This window comes from Seriola dumerili, unplaced genomic scaffold, assembly GCF_002260705.1.
Source record: "Seriola dumerili isolate Sdu_G_001 unplaced genomic scaffold, Sdu_1.0 BDQW01000686.1, whole genome shotgun sequence".
Classification (NCBI taxonomy): Eukaryota; Metazoa; Chordata; class Actinopteri; order Carangiformes; family Carangidae; genus Seriola; species Seriola dumerili.
This window is the reverse complement of record NW_019174941.1, coordinates 982,029-1,000,617: the sequence shown is the minus strand read 5'-3', so window position 1 is coordinate 1,000,617 and position 18,589 is coordinate 982,029. Positions and strand designations below refer to the sequence as shown.

The window sequence follows — 18,589 nt, the reverse complement described above, 5'->3', positions numbered from 1 at the left end:
TGAGTGTGTCTTGTGAATTACACCAGTTTCTAAATATTAACCATTTAACATACATCTCCCTCAATCAGTTATTTACACTGTAGACATAATAAAGCTGTGCTATAGAAACACATAGCCAGGCATCATATACTGTATGTACCATAAATTGTCAAGAGTCAGAGCCTTAGGAGAAATAAAACATCCAACCTGTGGCCTTGAACAGTTCTTCAGTTACATAAGTTAACATTTTTTACACCTGCTCTGATCAATAGTCAGAGAAAAATGGGAAATGAGAAACTTTAAGATGGTTCAAGTGAAAGGATCCCAACTGATGACTATGATCAACAGGTGTGATTAATGTATATCTCTACTACTCTTGCCCAGTGACTTAATTCTGGTTACTCTTTCACCAATGCTGCTGGCATGGAAAAAAACAAAACAGAAACTTCATTTTGTTGCCTTTTTTAATGAATGAAATATATTTCTTATCCACATTTCAACTTTGGTCAACATGTAAAACTTTTACAGACAGTGGCAGAAAAATCTGAATATACCCAACATATCAGGGTTGCCTTCTCACAGACATATTAAACAGATTCCAAGTTTAAAGAAATTATCCAGATCAATTCTGTTTTCTAGAGCAAGTTTGGATTTATATTTAAGGTTACCTGTCCAGAATCCACTGCTGACCATGTGGCTGTGGATACATTAACTGCAAGCAAAGTCAGAATGCTCAAAATATTGCTTGTTCAATTGTATTTACACACATTAACCCCAATTTATTCCTATTTTCATTAAGGGCTTCCAATGTATACTTGCCCTAATGCAATAAAACACCCAAACAGTGCCCAAACACCTCTTGCTCTGATTGCTGTGTTGTACAACGGGAAGATTTGGCCGCAGAGACCAAGATTTTAAAAAAAAAGAAAAAAAAAAAAAAGAAAAAAATAAACCTCAAAACTCAAATCAACAGAACCACTGGAACCAGAGGGTTCTAAGTATGGTAGCCTTGAAATAATTTCAAATCATTTGTAGCAGAAAATGAAATGGTTTAGTTCATTGTTGTTGAGCTAAATTTCTAAGTGCTCACTGACTGTGCAGTATGCTCTCTTTTAAGTGCTTTTTTTTCCATTTATAGTGCTTAACATGAAAAAAAATCGAGATGTGGCAACAGGTGAAGCAAAGCAAGAGACAAACAACCAAAACTCATCTCGCACAAAACCCAACCTGCCCACCTGTCTGTCTTCTGCAGCTCTGACTTGAATTATTCTTGACAAACAGGTACAAAGACTGAGGCAACGGGGGAACATCAACCCCAGAAATAAAGAATATTCTTACAAAAATGTCAAAAACAGTGATTAACAAGATGAAGGGTACTGAACGCCACTCTTCAGTCTGCTTTCACCGAACGTCAACGCTGGTTTGTGTAATGACAACATTATCAGGAGAGGAACAAGGAAACTTGAGACTGCCAGCCATGCCCCATTTCAGAAGGGCATGCTGGAGCGTAAACAGGGGGCGAGAACCTGTAGACACCCCTTCTCCTCCTCCTCCTCCTGCTCTTCCTCTTCCTCTTGTGGATTAGTTCTTGATCACGCCTCCATCTCCTTCACTTACAAAGCGCTTTCGCCCTCTGGTGGAGAAAATAAAGTTTGAGAGACATGTTAGTATAATTTTGGTTTACACCTTACAATAATAAATGTTAAGGATGGTTATGTTGTATTTTCCTTATTGTCATCAAATCCTGTTAAAAGACCAACAACGAATTGATCCTACTGTTGTTTTGCCTGTTTAACTAAAAGCTTATAGATTATTCCTCTCTGTCAATGTCCAAAACCAATTAAAACACGTCAGTAAGCCGCACTTTTACACTGGGTGACTTCATTACCATGCATATGGGTACTGCAGTTTATCTCGAGTTAATCCCATATACACTGCCCTGCTGGTGTAAATACTCAAAAGAGAACCAGAGGTGTATTTATCCCCCCATCTGAAAATAGTCCTCATCAAAAGCACTATCTACTCCCAGTGTCCACTAAAAACTAGAGGTCCCAGCTGTTTGGGGAAATTCCTGAGCCTTTTTAAGATGAATACGTTAAGCACAAAACAAAAGGCCGTGAGACTGAGATCCACAGAAAAGTTGGGGAAGTTAGAAAATATTCACTTTGCACTTTTGGCTTTGTTGACAGTGAGAAAAATAGACAACACCACTAGTGTTTGAAAATGACTTAATTAGGAAAATGGCATTGTTTTGAAGTGCTAATCACTGCCTGATTAACCTGGAGGGACAGGCATCTCTCAGCTGCTTGGTGATGACAGACTCCTGGTAGCAGAGGTCCACGAAGGTCTCCATGATCGAGTGGGCATGTGGCACATCGAGGTTGATTTCAGGGAGTTCATCGTAGACGCGCTGGAAACCCTACGTGGAAAACAATGTATAAAGAGGGATACTATTATGACACGGTTAAACGCTCATTCGTTTTTAAATAAAGCGTAAAGTTTGTTTAAATCTTTTCTCTCATAGGGAAAGATATTTTCAAGTGCATAAAAAGACTGACCCTGTTCATCTGATCCACAGTGATGAGGCCTGTTTTCCAGAAGGACTGCAGCAGCTTTATCATCATATGACTGGCAGTGTCTCCTTTGGACTCCAGCACCATCACTATAGCCTGAAAAACAATGATATGATATAGCATAATGAATAATTGAGACAGAGAGATGTTCTGCACCAAGCGTCTAATCGAAAATCAAATATTGGTGGAATAAACGTCTGTGATGACCAAAAAGGATTTTTTCCAAACACGTGACAATTGCACATTTCACCACATGGTCGCAGTGTTTGGATCCACATGGTAGGCATTCATCATCAGACATTTTCACAACATGAGTCAGGACAAGCTGAAGGTAAGACTGACAACAGGACTTTGTTGTCCTCATAATGTACTTTAACACTGACCAACATAAAAGATTTAAGTTTTGAAATCGGTGACAAATATTCATAATCCACTCTAACTTCTGCGTGCAATTCTAAACTGTAACTGAAAAAATAAAAACCGGACACTTTTGAACAGTGCAGCATATGCAGCACAAAAAGCACCCAGCTGGACAAAAGTACACAATGCACTGTTGCCAGAATGGTAAAAGCTCATAACATGAAATAATACAATTATACATACACAGATTTATATAAATGTATGTGTTCAGTTCCATTTGATGGAAAGAAAATCCAGAATCTGAAGTTTTTGACTTTGACCAGTTGTAGCTGCGGTTGGTCCCCAGTCTAATTTGGAAAAGAAAAACCTGTTGTCTAAGTCTGTTAATTGTGAGTACATTGGAAACCTGGTAACCAACCAGCATACTGCACGTTTATACTTCCACAAGTAGATGTCATACAAATATACAGTGTGTATATATATATATATATATATATATATTTTTTTTTTTTAATACATTAGAGAATAAAGGCTTTTGACTAACTGAAAGTTTATTTTCTTTGCTACAATTAGAAGCATCACAAATAAAACATTCAGCAACACATTGTACAAAATAACAATAACAGTAATTATATTTGTATTGAGGATAGACAGTTCCATGTTATGCAATGTGCATCACCATGTTGGATTGATTGATCTGGACTGAGCTTTGCTAATAATACATATAATGCAAATGAGAGAAATCTGCTGCCAAACACACACTGTCCTTGGCAGAAAACAGAAATGAAAGTCTCTGAAGGGATTTTTTTTTTTTTTTCAGTTTTGCTCATCAGTTTACTTGACTAAAAACAAGAGAGAGAAAAAAAAGATTCACTTTGCTGATTTAATTATCTTATTTTCATAATGTTGGGAACAAAATATGACTGAAGACTGTATGTTTGACATCTCTGCAAATACAATTATACTTGGATTCACGTTAAATACATTAAGACTGACTGTAGTACCTCATAGACCAGCTCATGGTGGAAGTGGGGGACTTCCAGGTCCCGCAGACAGTGCTCTGCCTCCGACACATCTCCTGATATCAGGTACTCCTTGAGCAGAAGGTTCATCTGGAAGAAACACACACAAATAAAACCAATGTTGTTTTCTTTCATCGTAATTGTAGGAATTTCTAAGTTGTGGTAATAACGGGTTATTAACAATGTGTGTAAACTTGCATCTGTACTATCTCTAGAGTGGGTCGTTGTGCCTGCAAAGACTACAGAAGAAAGGCAAGCAGGACAGTACAGGACAGTCAGAAATACACAGTCTCTTCCTTTCAGACTGTATCAGCTGGGGGTCCAATATGCCTTGAGATTTCTTGAGCCACATTTGGCAAACTACATTTAGAAGTGTATGAGGGTGAAGAACCATGCATACAAAAATAATTGTGATTTGTCCAAACCAATGCTCCATCCTGTTTGTAATAGGTATTGCAAGTATTTAGGTTTATTCCCTGCATTCATTTCATGTGAAAATGGATCCTACAGCAGTTCAGGGGGCAGAATCCCTTCACTCCTCTGTGAGGCTTTTACCCTGAGGCATCCGCAGAAAATGTTGAGTCCATTATTAGCAGCAATAATTTACAGTAAAAGGTAGAATTTGTCTGAATTCATTTGCTAGTAAGAAAATTATTTGTTTAGTTAGTGATGATTGTGGCGTGCCGACTGATGCTAAAATACTACTTTGGTCTAGATTGTGTTGTATTTAACATGTTATATTAAGGGTCTTTTTTTTTTGGCCCCAGCCTTTATTCTTTCCTGGATATTGCAAATTTACAGCATTTGGGAAAAAAAAAAAAAAAAAAAAACCCTAACATCTGTTTGTATTCACAGGGCTGAATACACAGAACTGAATAACACCTGGAAGTACCTGTCCCTCAAAAGTATTTTCATCCAAGCTATATGAGAGGATTTACTCCAGCAATAACCTAGCCTCCTTGGGAAATAGACCCTGGCACACATGTCTGATATACCTGGCAACTTGAAGTCAGTTAAAAAAAAAGCTTTTCTTCCAGTTTGAAGCTGCACTTGAATCTTTTAGTCTCGGTTCTTTTTTTTTTTTTTTTTTTTTTTTACTAGGAACGGTTATGTCACGCACACTGCTGAGCTGCATGTACTGTTTTACTCAAACCTATTTATGGAGCAATTAGTCACACCACTTGGGATTTGAGAAGAGCGTGATTGATGCAACAAGTGCAAAAGCCTCTGAGCAAAACCAACACATCTGAGTCAACTCTGGGTCTAATTCACTGAGCTGACGGAATGTGTGGCCGTCTGAGCATCACGAACGCCACAACAGGAGGGAAAAACGTAACGTTGACATGCAGGATGGCGACAGAGGGGAGGATGAAGACACTGAAACGATTAGAAGAGGCTGCAAGTAAAAAGGACAACAATAGAGAGAGGAGAGGGAGAGCAGTGAGTCGAAGAGGCCTTATGCCTCCTCCAGCCCAGTATGCTCCCCCCTGAGGCTGCACACAAGCAGGCAGGAAATCAAAACCGGACAGGAGAGCCTGAGGGTCTGAGGGCTACTGAGGCTTACACAATGCTGTATGACCGAGGACGCACCGACATGCCACTCTCTCGATTCTAAACACACACACACACACACACTCACTTAAAAAATGTTGCATAAGTTACAAGCTGTGCTCTTGAAACTCCCACACTATCCACACCCACATTAATATGCACAATTCCAGAAAATCCAGACCATGGAACAATAATTGTAAACAAAGACTAAGCAGAAAACACGTGGGGTGCAAGTGTGTGTGCGTGTGTGTGTGTGAGCAGAGTGCACGTTTCAGTTAAAGGCTTGGGTGTGTATCCGTGTCGGCCCCTCCTGCGCACTCGTTTTTGCAATTCCCACTTCTCAGGGGAGAAAAGTACCCTGCTGACACAGCAACATAGCAGAGGGCTGGCCTGTTGCTCTCTACCCAGCATGCATCTCTGCCTTCTGTTTACATTACATAATGCCAACAGTACAACAAAGAAGTGCAAAACACTGCAACCTCAGGTGTTGGGAGTAAATCATTTTGAATGTTGAAACCGAGCAGGTGATTTCTCCATTTATTGTTTTTAAAATGTACAATACTCTCAGTGGTTGGCCTGAACTTACCTCTTTGACGAGATGTTTGACAGGTCTCAGGCCTCCACCCACACCCCACACATTGTCTAAACGCATAATCTTCGTCTTCATGGTCAGCAGCACTGCAGCACGGTCTAAAGCCACTCTGGAAAGACAGTTAAAAAAAAAAAAAAGACCACAACCGCAATATGATTTTTCATATGATCAAAAATGGGGAGAGTGTATTTACATTACGTCTAATAATTTTGAAGAAAAAAAAAGACTGGAGGGATTTTCCCAATTTAGCATGGAGGTCCAAAATGACCAAGATAGCACCACAACAAATAACGTTTCATTGTGCGTAAACGTTATCCGACAGCCACATAGAACCACAGGAAAGGAAGACATCTGTTCCTCTTTAAAGAAAGTGTAAAGCAGCAGCTGTTTTCAACACACGGAGGAGGAATGCCAAAGTGTATTTCTGCTACATCCGTTATCTTGGTTTGCTCATCTTACCATAAAACAAACAACATAAATTCGCTCTTATATTTGAGGTTGATTTTTTTTTTCTCTCTGCACATTGACTTTGCTCGTCATGGCTCACCTGGCGTGCTCACAGTCCACTTTGCCCTTGTAACAGTCCAGGAAAGACATGGGGAGGACGTGGTCCGCTATGGCTCTGGCTATGAACTGGCCTAACATCTGAAAGAGAAAACATCTTTTAAGAAACATGGAAGTCTCCCCATATCGCATATCACAAGTCCAATATGCTGTCAGTATGACGACGTGCAGACACAGTGCAACGTCACTGAATCCTTTGACTGGAGACACACAGGAAACCTTCTAGACAAACTACAAAGATTATCTAGACTGATTCACAATATCAGACTAACATTTCTCTAGGGTAATTACAACAGACACTCAGCACAGATGATGATTTAAGCAAGTGATTTTTTGGCTTTTGATGACATTCTCAACTGCTAACACACAGACATAAAAAAAACAGCAAGGGTGGAAAGAAAATCACTCTTGAAAACACACCTCAGTGTTTAATTCGCTACTATCAGTGTCTTTGTGAGACGGGGAAGTTACTGGTGTTAAAATCTCAAGTGGTGCGTGTAACACCAGTCAGTACCTCATGAGATTTCATGAGAAAGACTACTGAATGCATGTTGTGTCACATTTAATCTTTTAAGTGCAGCGTGTCCCCTCCCACTTAAGAGCTACTTATGCGCACAAAACAATTATAGATCCACTGAATGGAAATCAGTGGCTCATATCTGCTGCTTTCTCCTCTGTGTATCAGTTTTACCTGTGGAGCCTCCGGTGTGTCCAGTATGAGGTCCGGTAGCTCTTTCAGCATCTTGTCGAAGGCTCGGGCCATGTCACTCTGTGACAGCATCTTGCCCGACAGATCAGAGAGCAGGCGGGAGGTCAGCTCTCTGTGGCTGGCTTTGCCCTCAAGGGACAGGGACACGGCCAGGGAGGAGAACTCATACTTATGGGGGCCCAAGTTGAGCCCCTTCAGCAACATCTGACAGGAAAGAAAACAAAAAAAAAAAGATTGTTGTGGAGTCAACCTCTCAATTCTGAATTAATAATGTACATTATACAAGTGTAAACTCTGAAATACATAGAGATTACAGAACTATCTCTAACCAATACTGCTACAGACGTCCATCCATCTATTCTCTAAAGACAGGTCAGCATGCACTGAGTGAAGGGATGAGGAAGTGCTTCATCTGAAATCCTTTACCTGGACCTCTTTTGTGTCTCCATGTTCAAAGTACTCCTGCACAATTGGGTTGACCATTTTTTCCAGTTCCTTCTCATCAACCTCTGGCACAACTGTTGCATAAACTGTGTCCCCCTGTGCAAGAACAGACACGCCATCATCAGTAAGAAAAATCCATTCACGTACACAAATATGCACAACAAAGTGGATGCATATGAATTATTGCAAGCTTTTTTTTTTTTTATAAATCATATCCAGCATTGACCATTGAAAGTTAAACCCTACAACCCGACTGAAAGCTCAATATCAATTCGAGTCAGTTATATATAAAAAATACAAAAATCAGAAGCCAATAATATACAATATGAGGATTTAAATTAATGTTTAACCAGTTCGGAAAAGTTATACCACGCCATAAAAATTTTTCTTTTTTTTTTTTTTTTTTTTTCTTCCAGTGGAATCAGTGGAATTTTCTTTAAAATGCCTGTGTTATCCGTCCCTTTTCTGTCCTTCTGTAAAGCGCACTAGTAACTCCAACTTCTCTCTTCTGTTTCCATACTGCATAAATGAATGCCAAGTATGTCGGTCAAAACCAGTCCAACTAACTTTTTGTGGTGAGATGTTACTCAACCTGGAGAGCTGGTCAAATGACTTCAACGTCCTGGAAAACTTTGAGCATTTAAATAATCGCTCTATTGTCTTCCCCTTCTCTGATGAGGCCAAGCTCATGTAACAGGGAAAATAATAAATAAATCTTGGTATAAAGGAAGATTATAGCCAAGAGTTCAACAAGCTGATTCATCTTCCTGTTTTCCACTCGTGTTACGTGAAGTGACTGTTGACTGTAGAGGATGATGGGAGGGACCCAAAACAATCATTTCTGGCCAAGTACAGGCAAAAGAGAGAAAAAAAAACTGTATTTTTTTGTCCTCACATGGAGGCCATTGATATTTTAAGCAAGGATTGGTTCAATTTCCCAAGGACAGGATGCCCTGTTCCATTCAGAAATCCTTCATCAGGTGATCCCCTCAGCCTGATTCAAGAGGTCACTATCTGCACACGTCCCATCTGTTTTTTTTGTGCCACTCTGTCCCAGTTCCCTTGTAACACACTGACATCTTTCCACTACGTTCCTGCAACATTCAAGGCCAAATCCCACTGGCTTTTCTGAGCCGTTCCCAAACCCTTATCAACTCCTTCCCGACAGAAGCTCCTTTCCCACTCTGCATCCAGTCAGCCTGACCATTAACAGCAGACCAACAAACTTGGCCTACAGCATCACACGGAGCATTCGCTTGATAACAGGGTTAAAGATTGAAAACACTGTTGATCATGATGGGACAGAGCCATCTGGATCAAACGAGCATGTGAGGAGGCGTGCTGTAAACGAGCTTCGGCCAAATGATGAGGATTTTTTGATATAAAAACAGCTTTGTAATTACCAGTAGATTAACAATGCAGTATAAATGACAGAAAAACAATGTTGTCTTTGATCGTATGCCATCTGAGAAATTGCAATCAATGACAAGAGAGAACGACATTCTGTAATTCATCAGAGATGCAAGAGTACATATGCTTGTTGTCTGAGTGTGGACAATCATTATCTTGTTCACAGGGCGAAGCCTCTTTTCTATTCAGTGCGTCGTCGCAGCAGCAGCGTCCTTTCAACGACATTGTTTGACACAAGAAATAAAAGCTGTCATCCAATACACCTCACTCACACACACAGCTTTGATCAGTGGTCCTCTTTGGAACAAAAGGCTGCCCCAACAACAGCGGGTCTGACCAACCAACAACAGTGATGAACCAACCTATGCTGGTGACGCTCATTCATCACTTGGGGGGGGGGGGGGAAAGGGGGGGGGGGGGGGGGGGGTAACGGTGGTGGGAGGATGTGTGTAAAGATCGCTGACGCTTGAGTCATGTCAGTGTTTTGAAGCCAATTTCTTCAGGGCACTTCAGAAAGACTGCTTCTCTTTAAAGCCGAGTTGAAACAATTAAATCAGAAAATGAATGTGCAACTGTTATGAAAATAAACTAATCTTAATAATTCCTCTCAAATATAAGGATGTGTGGCTTTTCTTTGTCTCATATGACAGTAAGTTGATTATCTTTGTGTTTTGGACTGTTGATTGGACTAAACAAACAATTTGAAGACATTACCTTAGACTCACCTTAAATTCTCAAATCTCCCATTTTATAACAATCATCAGCCACAACTCATCTGAGAAAAGTATTGGCAGATTTTTCCAAATGTAAGTAATGGTGGCTGCAACTCAACTTTAATGATCGTCAAACTGTACAAGCTTTCTTGGATGATGTGGACAAATACTATTTCACGTTTTTACTTGGCTCCCATGTATCAGGTTTTCTTAAAGACAAGGAATTTTTATCAACTAAAAGCACAAAACCAAATGTCTCAAATTTCAATGGAAGTCCAGTCCAGTAAACATGCACACAAAGGTATCCACAATCTAAAACCCAGAAGAGACATGGTCTGTCACACTCACTCACCTGGGCAGATTCATCATAGTTAGGATCCCGTACATCAGGCTCCTCATCTTCATAAACCATCCCAGCAGCCCCCCAGACTCCTTTCCCACCTGCCCCACCTGCCGAACAACCAGACAGCAAACAAACCGTGAGGGGAGCTCACCAATATAACTTTTTATAGTTATATAGTTTGTGCAGCTAATAAAAGGCAGGTCATGAAACACACAGTGTTTCCAGCTTGTCACTGTGAACAATCAGCCCATACACAAACCACTGACTCATTTCATGGCCAGTCTTTATAACTGGGAGCATTTCTATCAGTGCCTTTTCCTTTTCAACTCTAGCAGTACAACGTGTGAACCATCTGTTATTTGTTACTGTTGCTCAAAAAAGAGGAAGTCTGTGTCTTCAGTACTCCTCTACAAAGCTGAACTTTCCCCAGCTGTGTAAAAATGTGCTGCTCTGCCTCTGCCAGCTGTACCTTTTTTTGGCAGGCCTCTGCCCTTGCCCGTCCTGGATTTGCGGTCGTTGGTGTTGACTTTGCCTTTTGGACTGTGTGGGTCGCTTCCTGCCAAATCTCCTGACTCAGAGATGGACTCGCTGGTTGAGTTGCGGGACGAGGACTTGCGCAGGCGGCGCTTGGCTTTGGCTTTGAGCCGCGCCTCGTGCAGCGCTTTCTCCTGGGGCGTCCAGTTGCCGTTCACCTCCGCCTCATTCAGCGCGTCGTCATCATCGCTGTAGGGACGGTTAGCCCCCGCCAGGTTGTCGTCGAAAGAGAACATCCCTGTAATCAGAGAGTTGAAACAGATGGTTTGCTGTTAACAACTTTGTTAGACGATTGGACAGTTTGTAATTCCACTAAACTGAGGTCAATTAATCATTCTTTAACAAACTGATATTTAAACAAGAGTATTGTTTCATTTTTGTGGCAAAAGGACGGAAAAGGCCCTTTCCATTTTCTGTTCCAGTGCATAAAGTGAGGTTGATGAAGAAATGGTTTTCTATAGGGATGAACGAAAATCCCATTGTGATTATTTTGGCAGATATTGCCATTGCGATATGAATCATGAGAAGCATGTTCACTTACATCTGGAGAACATGAGTTGTGTCATGACATGTTGGCCGGGGCATCTTTGTAGCACCACAACGCTTCATTTATGGTATGTTGAGAAACATTTTATCTTTTATCAAAAAATTTTTTTTTTTTTTAAAATGCAGTTCCTGCAATTTGGATATTGCACTTGGCCATATTGTGATGTCAATAATATTCTGATTAACTGCTCGGCCCTGGTTTTCTGACTTTGAAGCCCGGTTCCAAAATGCTCCAGAAAGCCTTCCTAAGTGACGGATGTTATGTGTTCAACTTTCGTATATAAGTGTCACGTTTAAGTGTCTTTGTACTTTGTTTGACCTTAGTTTTGGCCCAGTAGTGTAAATGGGTATAATTTTACTTCTGGTGGATTTATACTTTTCTCTCTTTCTATTCTATTCTTTAATAAGAATGTTAACCACTCAAAAAGAAACACTAACAGAATCTTTAGTCAGAATATGTGAGTCTCTATTACACATTAGTTCATTTCTGTGTCCAAAAACGAATATCGCTATAATAATTTGAAATATTCAGATAAAAGTTATCTCATCTACACTAGTGAATCAATTACATAAGTATGCCATTTTTTACAGCTGCTGAAACACTGATAGTAAAAACTGCGCTAAACAACTTCATGGCCCAGCTCTGCACGCTGGGCTGCAACAAGTTAATATTGTCTGCAAACAGACTGTGTCTGTCAGAGATGTTTGTAAAGCCTAAAGTCTAAAAAGGATCTGACAACATCAACAACAACAACAACAACAACAACAACAACTAACAAAATGCAGTAGGTTGTTTAATGTGGCTTAGCTGCACTCAGGGGGATGCATTCTGTTGAAAAGACAAAGTAATGCTTAACATATTATTGCTGGGGAAAAAAGGAAAAAAAGAAAGAATCTCAGTGCTTAACTTGCTGATATTGTTTGACTTGGATTTACCTGCACTGCAACCGTGACAGATTATCTAGTGTGAATTCAGCAAACTGCATGAGCAGCTTTACACTGCAGTAACAACAGCAGCTCAGGGCATAACAACAATGTGCTCTGCCTGCATGTGCGACAGCCACCTTCATATGTCATGGCCGTCTTTTACACATCAGGGCAAAGGTCACACAAACACCCAGAACACAACAGAGGATTCATTCTCTCACACACACACGCACACACACACTTCTTGCGACACTCACCAGCTCTGTTAGCAGATGTGAGATGGGTCAATGTGTCAAATAACTACATACACTAGGAACTATAATATACTATATGCTGTCTGTGGGGGGTAGAAACAGTTATGATTTTTAGGAATCTAATCTCAGGTTGCTTCTTGTAGGTGAGGAGAGAGACACAACAACAACAACAACAAGTGGTACTGGAGTGTTCCTGCAGGCCTGGGAGGGAGGGAGGGAGGGAGGGAGGGAGCAAAGAGGAGCACATGTTGGAGAAATGCTGACACCAGTATTTTTTTTTTATTCCTCTGTCTTCTCGCGATCTGTTGGCGGCAGCCAGAGTGGACCTGACTACATATGGCTTGGTTGGGACCATGACTGGTCACATGACGGGGCTGTAGGAGAGCAGGAGGAGGAGGTGGAGGAATTTCTGAGGCTGTAATGAATACTTAGATCCCTTATGCATGGGCCCAAACGGCAGTTAGAGGAATTATGGCCCTATAGATTACAGGAGATGTAGAAAAAACACACAGAGGGAGGAGAGGGGAACGTGTCCAAGCCACAGATAAAACTAACAATCTAAAAAGCAGCAGCAGCTCGTCTGCTGTAAAAAAACAAAAAACAAAAAATGGTTGCAATTGAAGTCGTTATACAAAAACAGTTATTTTACAACCTACTTTTACATGAGCTCAAAGTTTTGCAGAGTTCAATCAGCTCAAGAATGTGAGCAACAAATGAAAGGAAACACCTTTGAGGAAAAACACGACACCTCCCTGAATTAACCTGTTGTAGAAAGAGAGGCACCACACCCTTGGCCTTCAAAACTCTGTAAACAGCCGACCATGTGTCATCTGCTCCTTCTACTGCTTCTACCTCCTCCCCTCATGGAGGCCACAGGGCCTGCCAGCACTGTAAATTAGGAACTAACCAATGGCAGCGTGCCAAAACACACGACCGGCCAACTGGAAAAGAGCAGAAAAATGAGAAGGCAGAAAAAGTCGGAGCCATTTGCCAAGACAAGAGTTGCAAAACAAGCGTAACAGAATGCAGCCGAGCTAACTAACTTTCTAAAAAACACGGCACACAGACCATGTGCCTCTGTAACGCAGAGCTTGACTGTAGCTGCTAAAAAGAGCTGTTGTCCTTACTCAACAACGGTAGGCCTGTGTGTCACTGTCGCAGTCGCATAAAGCTGCACTCTGCTATCTAAACCCAGAGTACAGCAACAAAACTATCAAACCACTCAACACTGTCATGATGGTTTTCAAAATCGCCCCCACAGTTAACCAGTTTTTAAAAAGAAACACACAGGCAGATGCAGACCAGCAGAGGACCTCTACCCTACATGCTGCGTGGGAGCGTCACACAGCCGGTGAGGCCGAGCTGCAGTGTTGAGGCGTTTACTTTTAGGCATCCATACAGTGGCAGTGCTTATGAATGAGAAGGAGGTCAGTGGAGCAGGGATTTCACACACCTAGGCTCAGGGTGGACCTAGTTTTCAAAACCATAAATGCAACTGTAGGCTAAGCACGAGTTAGTGTAATTTTGGGGGAGAATCTGTGAAATGCAGCATCATTTTTAAAGTGTCATTCCACTCAAAAATGTGTTTTTCCTTCTTGTTACTTCACCCTGCAGAGTTTGACACTGTTTTGGGGGGAAAGTTTCTGTGCTCGCCTTGAATCGGAGTTTGAGACGCGTACTCATGAGCAGGATTTTCTGACTTTACAACTGGTTCGAAATCAATTACTGTTCTGTGCACAACCAACAAGTGTGATGTGGAAACACAAAGCCTCCAGTGCACATACACAAAATTAAAAATATCTGCAAATTCCTCAATTGTGGATTGTCTTTCAATGTGGGAGAAGACTGTAGATGTCATTTCCAAAATATCATTCAAAGCACAGTATTAACATAACATCTTAAAAACATGTCTGGAGGGAATCTTTACAGTAAGGACTGTAACCCATCATTAACCAGATGACGCAGATTAGTTTTGAATTTCAACTCTAAAAAAAGCTTCAACTAACCCCACTAACTGCTTTGATTCGGGGTCAGTCAAGACGCTGAGGAAACTATCAAAGACTTATGAATCCCTGTGCATCTTAAGAAATATGTAGCAACAAATCCAAGACTGCCAGCACCGTATTCACTGGATCAACTTTTGGTCACAGTCTTGTGTAAATCTAACATGCACAGACCGTGTTGAGCTTTGCACAAGTACAGACCGAAACTGTACATTTAGACAACTTTATGTTGTTTTTAATTCTTGCTTGCTATGCTTTTACATGTTTCCTTCTTTTTTTCCCCCATTCCTCTCCTTTTTGTTTCATGCTTCTATGTTATTTTCCAAAAAAAATAGAAATGCCGCCATTTTAGCTGGAGTTCTCTTAGAAGAGACTCTCAAATCTCAGTAGAACAATGTGGTTAAATACAGGTCAAACGGGTAAATATCTACTCAGCTTTCTCAGTCAACACATGTGTGATGTCCTCTAAGGTCAAGCAGCCCTACTGTACAGTATGTGGCCCTGTGGTGATTATCTATCACAGGGAGCAACGGGTGTGGCTGTCCTGGGGGTTTAACTGTCATTTCATCCAATGAAAGGAGACACAGCCACATTTTTTTTTACAGAAAAACATATTTCAGATGTGTCACCTAAACTTGTTTGCATATGGTGGATTTGTGTTTAAATATAAAAACCGTGACAACAGAAAATGAGAAATTGGCCACACATGATACACAAACACGGGTACATGAGTTGCCACGTGTGAAGCAATGTTTTGTCTCTTTTCTTCAACAATACAGTGAGAGAAGAATGAAAGTTTTCATTTAATGGAAACTTTTGCTGACTATGCTTCTTGAGTCAGCCTCTGTAACAGCTGCAGAGTGACAACACTGATAAGGGGCAAGGGGGAGGTGCATACAAAAGATTAGAGATACTCAGATAAACGGTTAACAGTCTGATAAAGTGTGTGTGGTTTGTTTTTTCTAATGCTCAACCAATTGCCTCCACTGGTGCACTGTAAACCACTTACTTTGCACGGGTGGTTTGTTCGGTTTCCAAACTTAAAGGACTTAATGCAAACGGATGGTGTGTGCAAACATTGTTTTCATGAATGTATGTAAGGCAAGAGGGTTAACAAAAGAAGAGAAGGCAAAGGCCATAGCATAATGTGTACTCAGCAGGCCACGAAGACATCTGGCTTGACATTTATGTCAGGGGGCTTCTTCCATGATGCATGTATTTATCCAAGGAGTTACGTAAATGTTCCCACATGTGGGGCTCGACACCGGCTTTAAATCTGCACCTATAGGGCACTCATCACAGCACAGATGGGCTCTGTGTCACTTGAAAAGTCGCCCAGTCCATACAGATAAGTGGTGAAACACTACTTGACAAGCCAGCAGGCCATTAACATAAAATGATTCATGCCTTATTTTTAAATCTCATTTCTCATCTCAGTTATTAATTAAGACAAAACACCAAAAAAATGATGATACTACTTGACTGAGACAACTATGTACCTCCCTGTAGGTTGTTCCGTTATGCCTCATACGGGGCTTTTTTTGGCCACTCGCCAGACTAACAATTTTAAGACATGACTTTAAGATCTGATGATTAATCTGTAGTTTGGTAGCTTAGTTGTAATCACCAGTCTCAAGCCTGAAACGGATGACACAAAGGCCTTTGAAGCCTAAATGACTGATCATTTGGGCAGATCCATGTTCTACTATGGAAGTTTTACACACTCCCCATAGTGTTGTGTGAGTTCAGTGTCCAGTGTGACCCCACAACATATAGAGGGATTGTTTTCGTCTTTTTTTTTTTAATTTTCCTTTCAGCTCAGACAATAGAGTCTTTGACAGCGTGTGTGTGACCACCTCATCAACAGAGGCTGCTCCATCAAGCGTGGCTGACCCTCCTTGAGAAAATAGGCCAGTCAAGTTCATGCAGGAAAGCCCATCTGTGCTGCTTTTACACACACATATGCGCGCACACACTAAACAGTACCATAACAAGCAAGAAACAAACCATGTGGTGTCTCACATGGTCACAGATTTACCTCTGTGTAACCTCAGGTGAATCAGCTGTAGTGTTTTTTTTTCCCCAATCAAGGTATTTAATATTTGAGGTTAAACGTTTATCACACATGTGAAATGTCACTTTGACACATTATAAACCTGCTAACTATATTTCTTACGTAACCTTCCAATAAACAGCAGCGCAGAGATTATGTAAGGCTTTCCTATTGGCTCTTATAGTAGGCTATACGTGTCGACGTCACGGCCAGGCTTGAGAGAGGAAAACGGAACCCAGTGTGCCATGAGCTCAAATATCGTTTAAACAAGCCACTGTGCAATGGCTGAAACCACTAATCACACACACTATGGAGTGTGTCAAACTGACGGGGTGAGGTGAACACGTCTGGTGAATCTCGCATCCTGTTTTTGATTTGCGTGAAAAGTAAACAGAGCGCGGATTTGTTCTGTAAGCATATATCTTATCAAAGAAATCTACATTTCGGAAGGATAGGGGCGTCAAATTTGTTCTGCGTCTCTGTCTAAATAAAGGTTTAAATAGCCAGAGTAACAGAAAAAGTATTGACATATATACGAGACTGAGGAACGGTGACAATACTGGGGAGTGGGGGGTGGGGGGGTCAGGAACCAAAACAGCTCATTTTCTGTCATGCATTTACTGATTTAGCTGCAGAGGAAAGTCACAGCAGCTAAGCCAGTGTGCACACAACGACTTGTCAAAGCGGAAGTAAGCACTGTGGCCTCGTCCAATCAGAAACGTGAAAGGGTTAAATGTGAAAGCAGTTCAACAACAAACAACAGTATCAACGCTCCAGAAAAGCTAAACAAAAATGCTAATGGAGTTCGGTTCTAGTTGCGTTGTCGAAAGTGCAACGTTGCGTCAGTGAGCAGTGATTGTTGCACCAGTGCTCGGTTTGAGCGTGTGAGTGTGTTGAGAAAGAGAGAGAGAGAGATTGATTGAGAGAAAGTGTGTGTGTCTGGTTTAATGGGAGCACATGGTGGAGTATGGCTGGCGCTGCAGCCCATCCCATGCAGGGACAATGGATCAGGGAGAGCACGCCAGCAGGCCCAGCGGTGGCTCCCCGAGACTTTGCGCCAAAGCGCGGCTACATAGCGCGCGGCTCGGTGCATTTCACTCACCGTCGGCTTGCGGAGCGGTGGACCACGTATCCACTTCGGTCGCCATGGCGCTCTCCGAATGCTCGATTAAAGATCCTCAACGGACGGTGCGCTCCTCCTGCCTTCAGCTGCAACAAATCCCCCAAAAACTGCCAGACACACGTCTGCAGAGCAAGCTGTTTATCGCAAAACAGTCTTTTAACAAATTGCACGAGACGGAGGGGGTAAAAAAAAAAAAAACTCAAGTCTTTCTGATTCCTTTTTTCGTGCAGCACGGTCTCAGCTGAAGAGAACAAAAAAAAAATATGAAATTGGATTACAAAGAGACCAGAAATGCTGAAGAGTGAAGCAGATAAATGCAATAGTTTAGCACTCCTCTCAGCGTGTAGTGCTGGGAAGAGTCAACTAACGAAGCTGAGGTTAGGAGAGGAAAGCAGGTAAACTAGACGGAGAGCATTTCAGCAAACAGCCACCAAGATAAACAAAGTCTGTTTTTAACTTTGCAAGAGCGATCCGAGCAGAAGTCACGTGGAGAAAACGCGGATGGGGAGTGGTCAGAAGAGGGGGTGGGTGCTGGTCCATTCTGACCAATCATTGAGCAGGAAAAAAATCGCCTAATATATGGCTTTCTTATTATATACCTTTTCATTATTCTGATTTATTGTCATGGCGATGAGGTATTTTGATTTATTTAATTATTCTAATTTTCCTTCCTTTTGTTCATTCTGTGGTGAACAGTGTTTTTTCTTTCATAAATATTTTATCCATTAAGATTCATTACATCAAGTTGCATCAAGTTGGATCAGTTTAACACACTATTTGCCCGTTTGTGACGTCAAACATTTTAATTACACTCTTTTCGAGCATTGTAATGCTCTTTTATGGAGATTGCAGCAAAACGCAGTGGCTGCTGGAGGGATGGAAAACTGTG

General features: G+C 41.3%; 1 protein-coding gene across 1 annotated transcript; it reads right to left on the bottom strand.

The window, feature by feature from the left end:
- Positions 1-425: 425 nt before the first annotated feature.
- On the bottom strand, positions 426-18,129 carry LOC111236650 (programmed cell death protein 4-like). Its single transcript, XM_022765464.1, has 11 exons — positions 17,680-18,129; positions 10,730-11,032; positions 10,270-10,367; positions 7,777-7,890; positions 7,333-7,554; positions 6,625-6,722; positions 6,072-6,186; positions 3,917-4,024; positions 2,538-2,648; positions 2,259-2,398; positions 426-1,612 (listed from the first exon to the last, which is right to left on the bottom strand). Exons 1-11 carry the CDS (start codon positions 17,723-17,725, stop codon positions 1,561-1,563), a joined length of 1,407 nt encoding a protein of 468 aa, XP_022621185.1. The 5' UTR covers positions 17,726-18,129; the 3' UTR covers positions 426-1,560.
- Between the last annotated feature and the right edge of the window lie 460 nt (positions 18,130-18,589).

Bases quoted from the DNA above. Each gene is read 5' to 3' on its own strand.
- LOC111236650 (XM_022765464.1), bottom strand. From the start codon at position 17,725: ATGGCGACCGAAGTGGATACGTGGTCCACCGCTCCGCAAGCCGACG. The intron at 11,033-17,679 runs GTGAGTGAAATG...CTCTGATTACAG, and splicing joins CACCGCTCCGCAAGCCGACG to GGATGTTCTCTTTCGACGAC. The intron at 7,555-7,776 runs GTAAAGGATTTC...CTTTCCTGTCAG, and splicing joins GAGACACAAAAGAGGTCCAG to ATGTTGCTGAAGGGGCTCAA.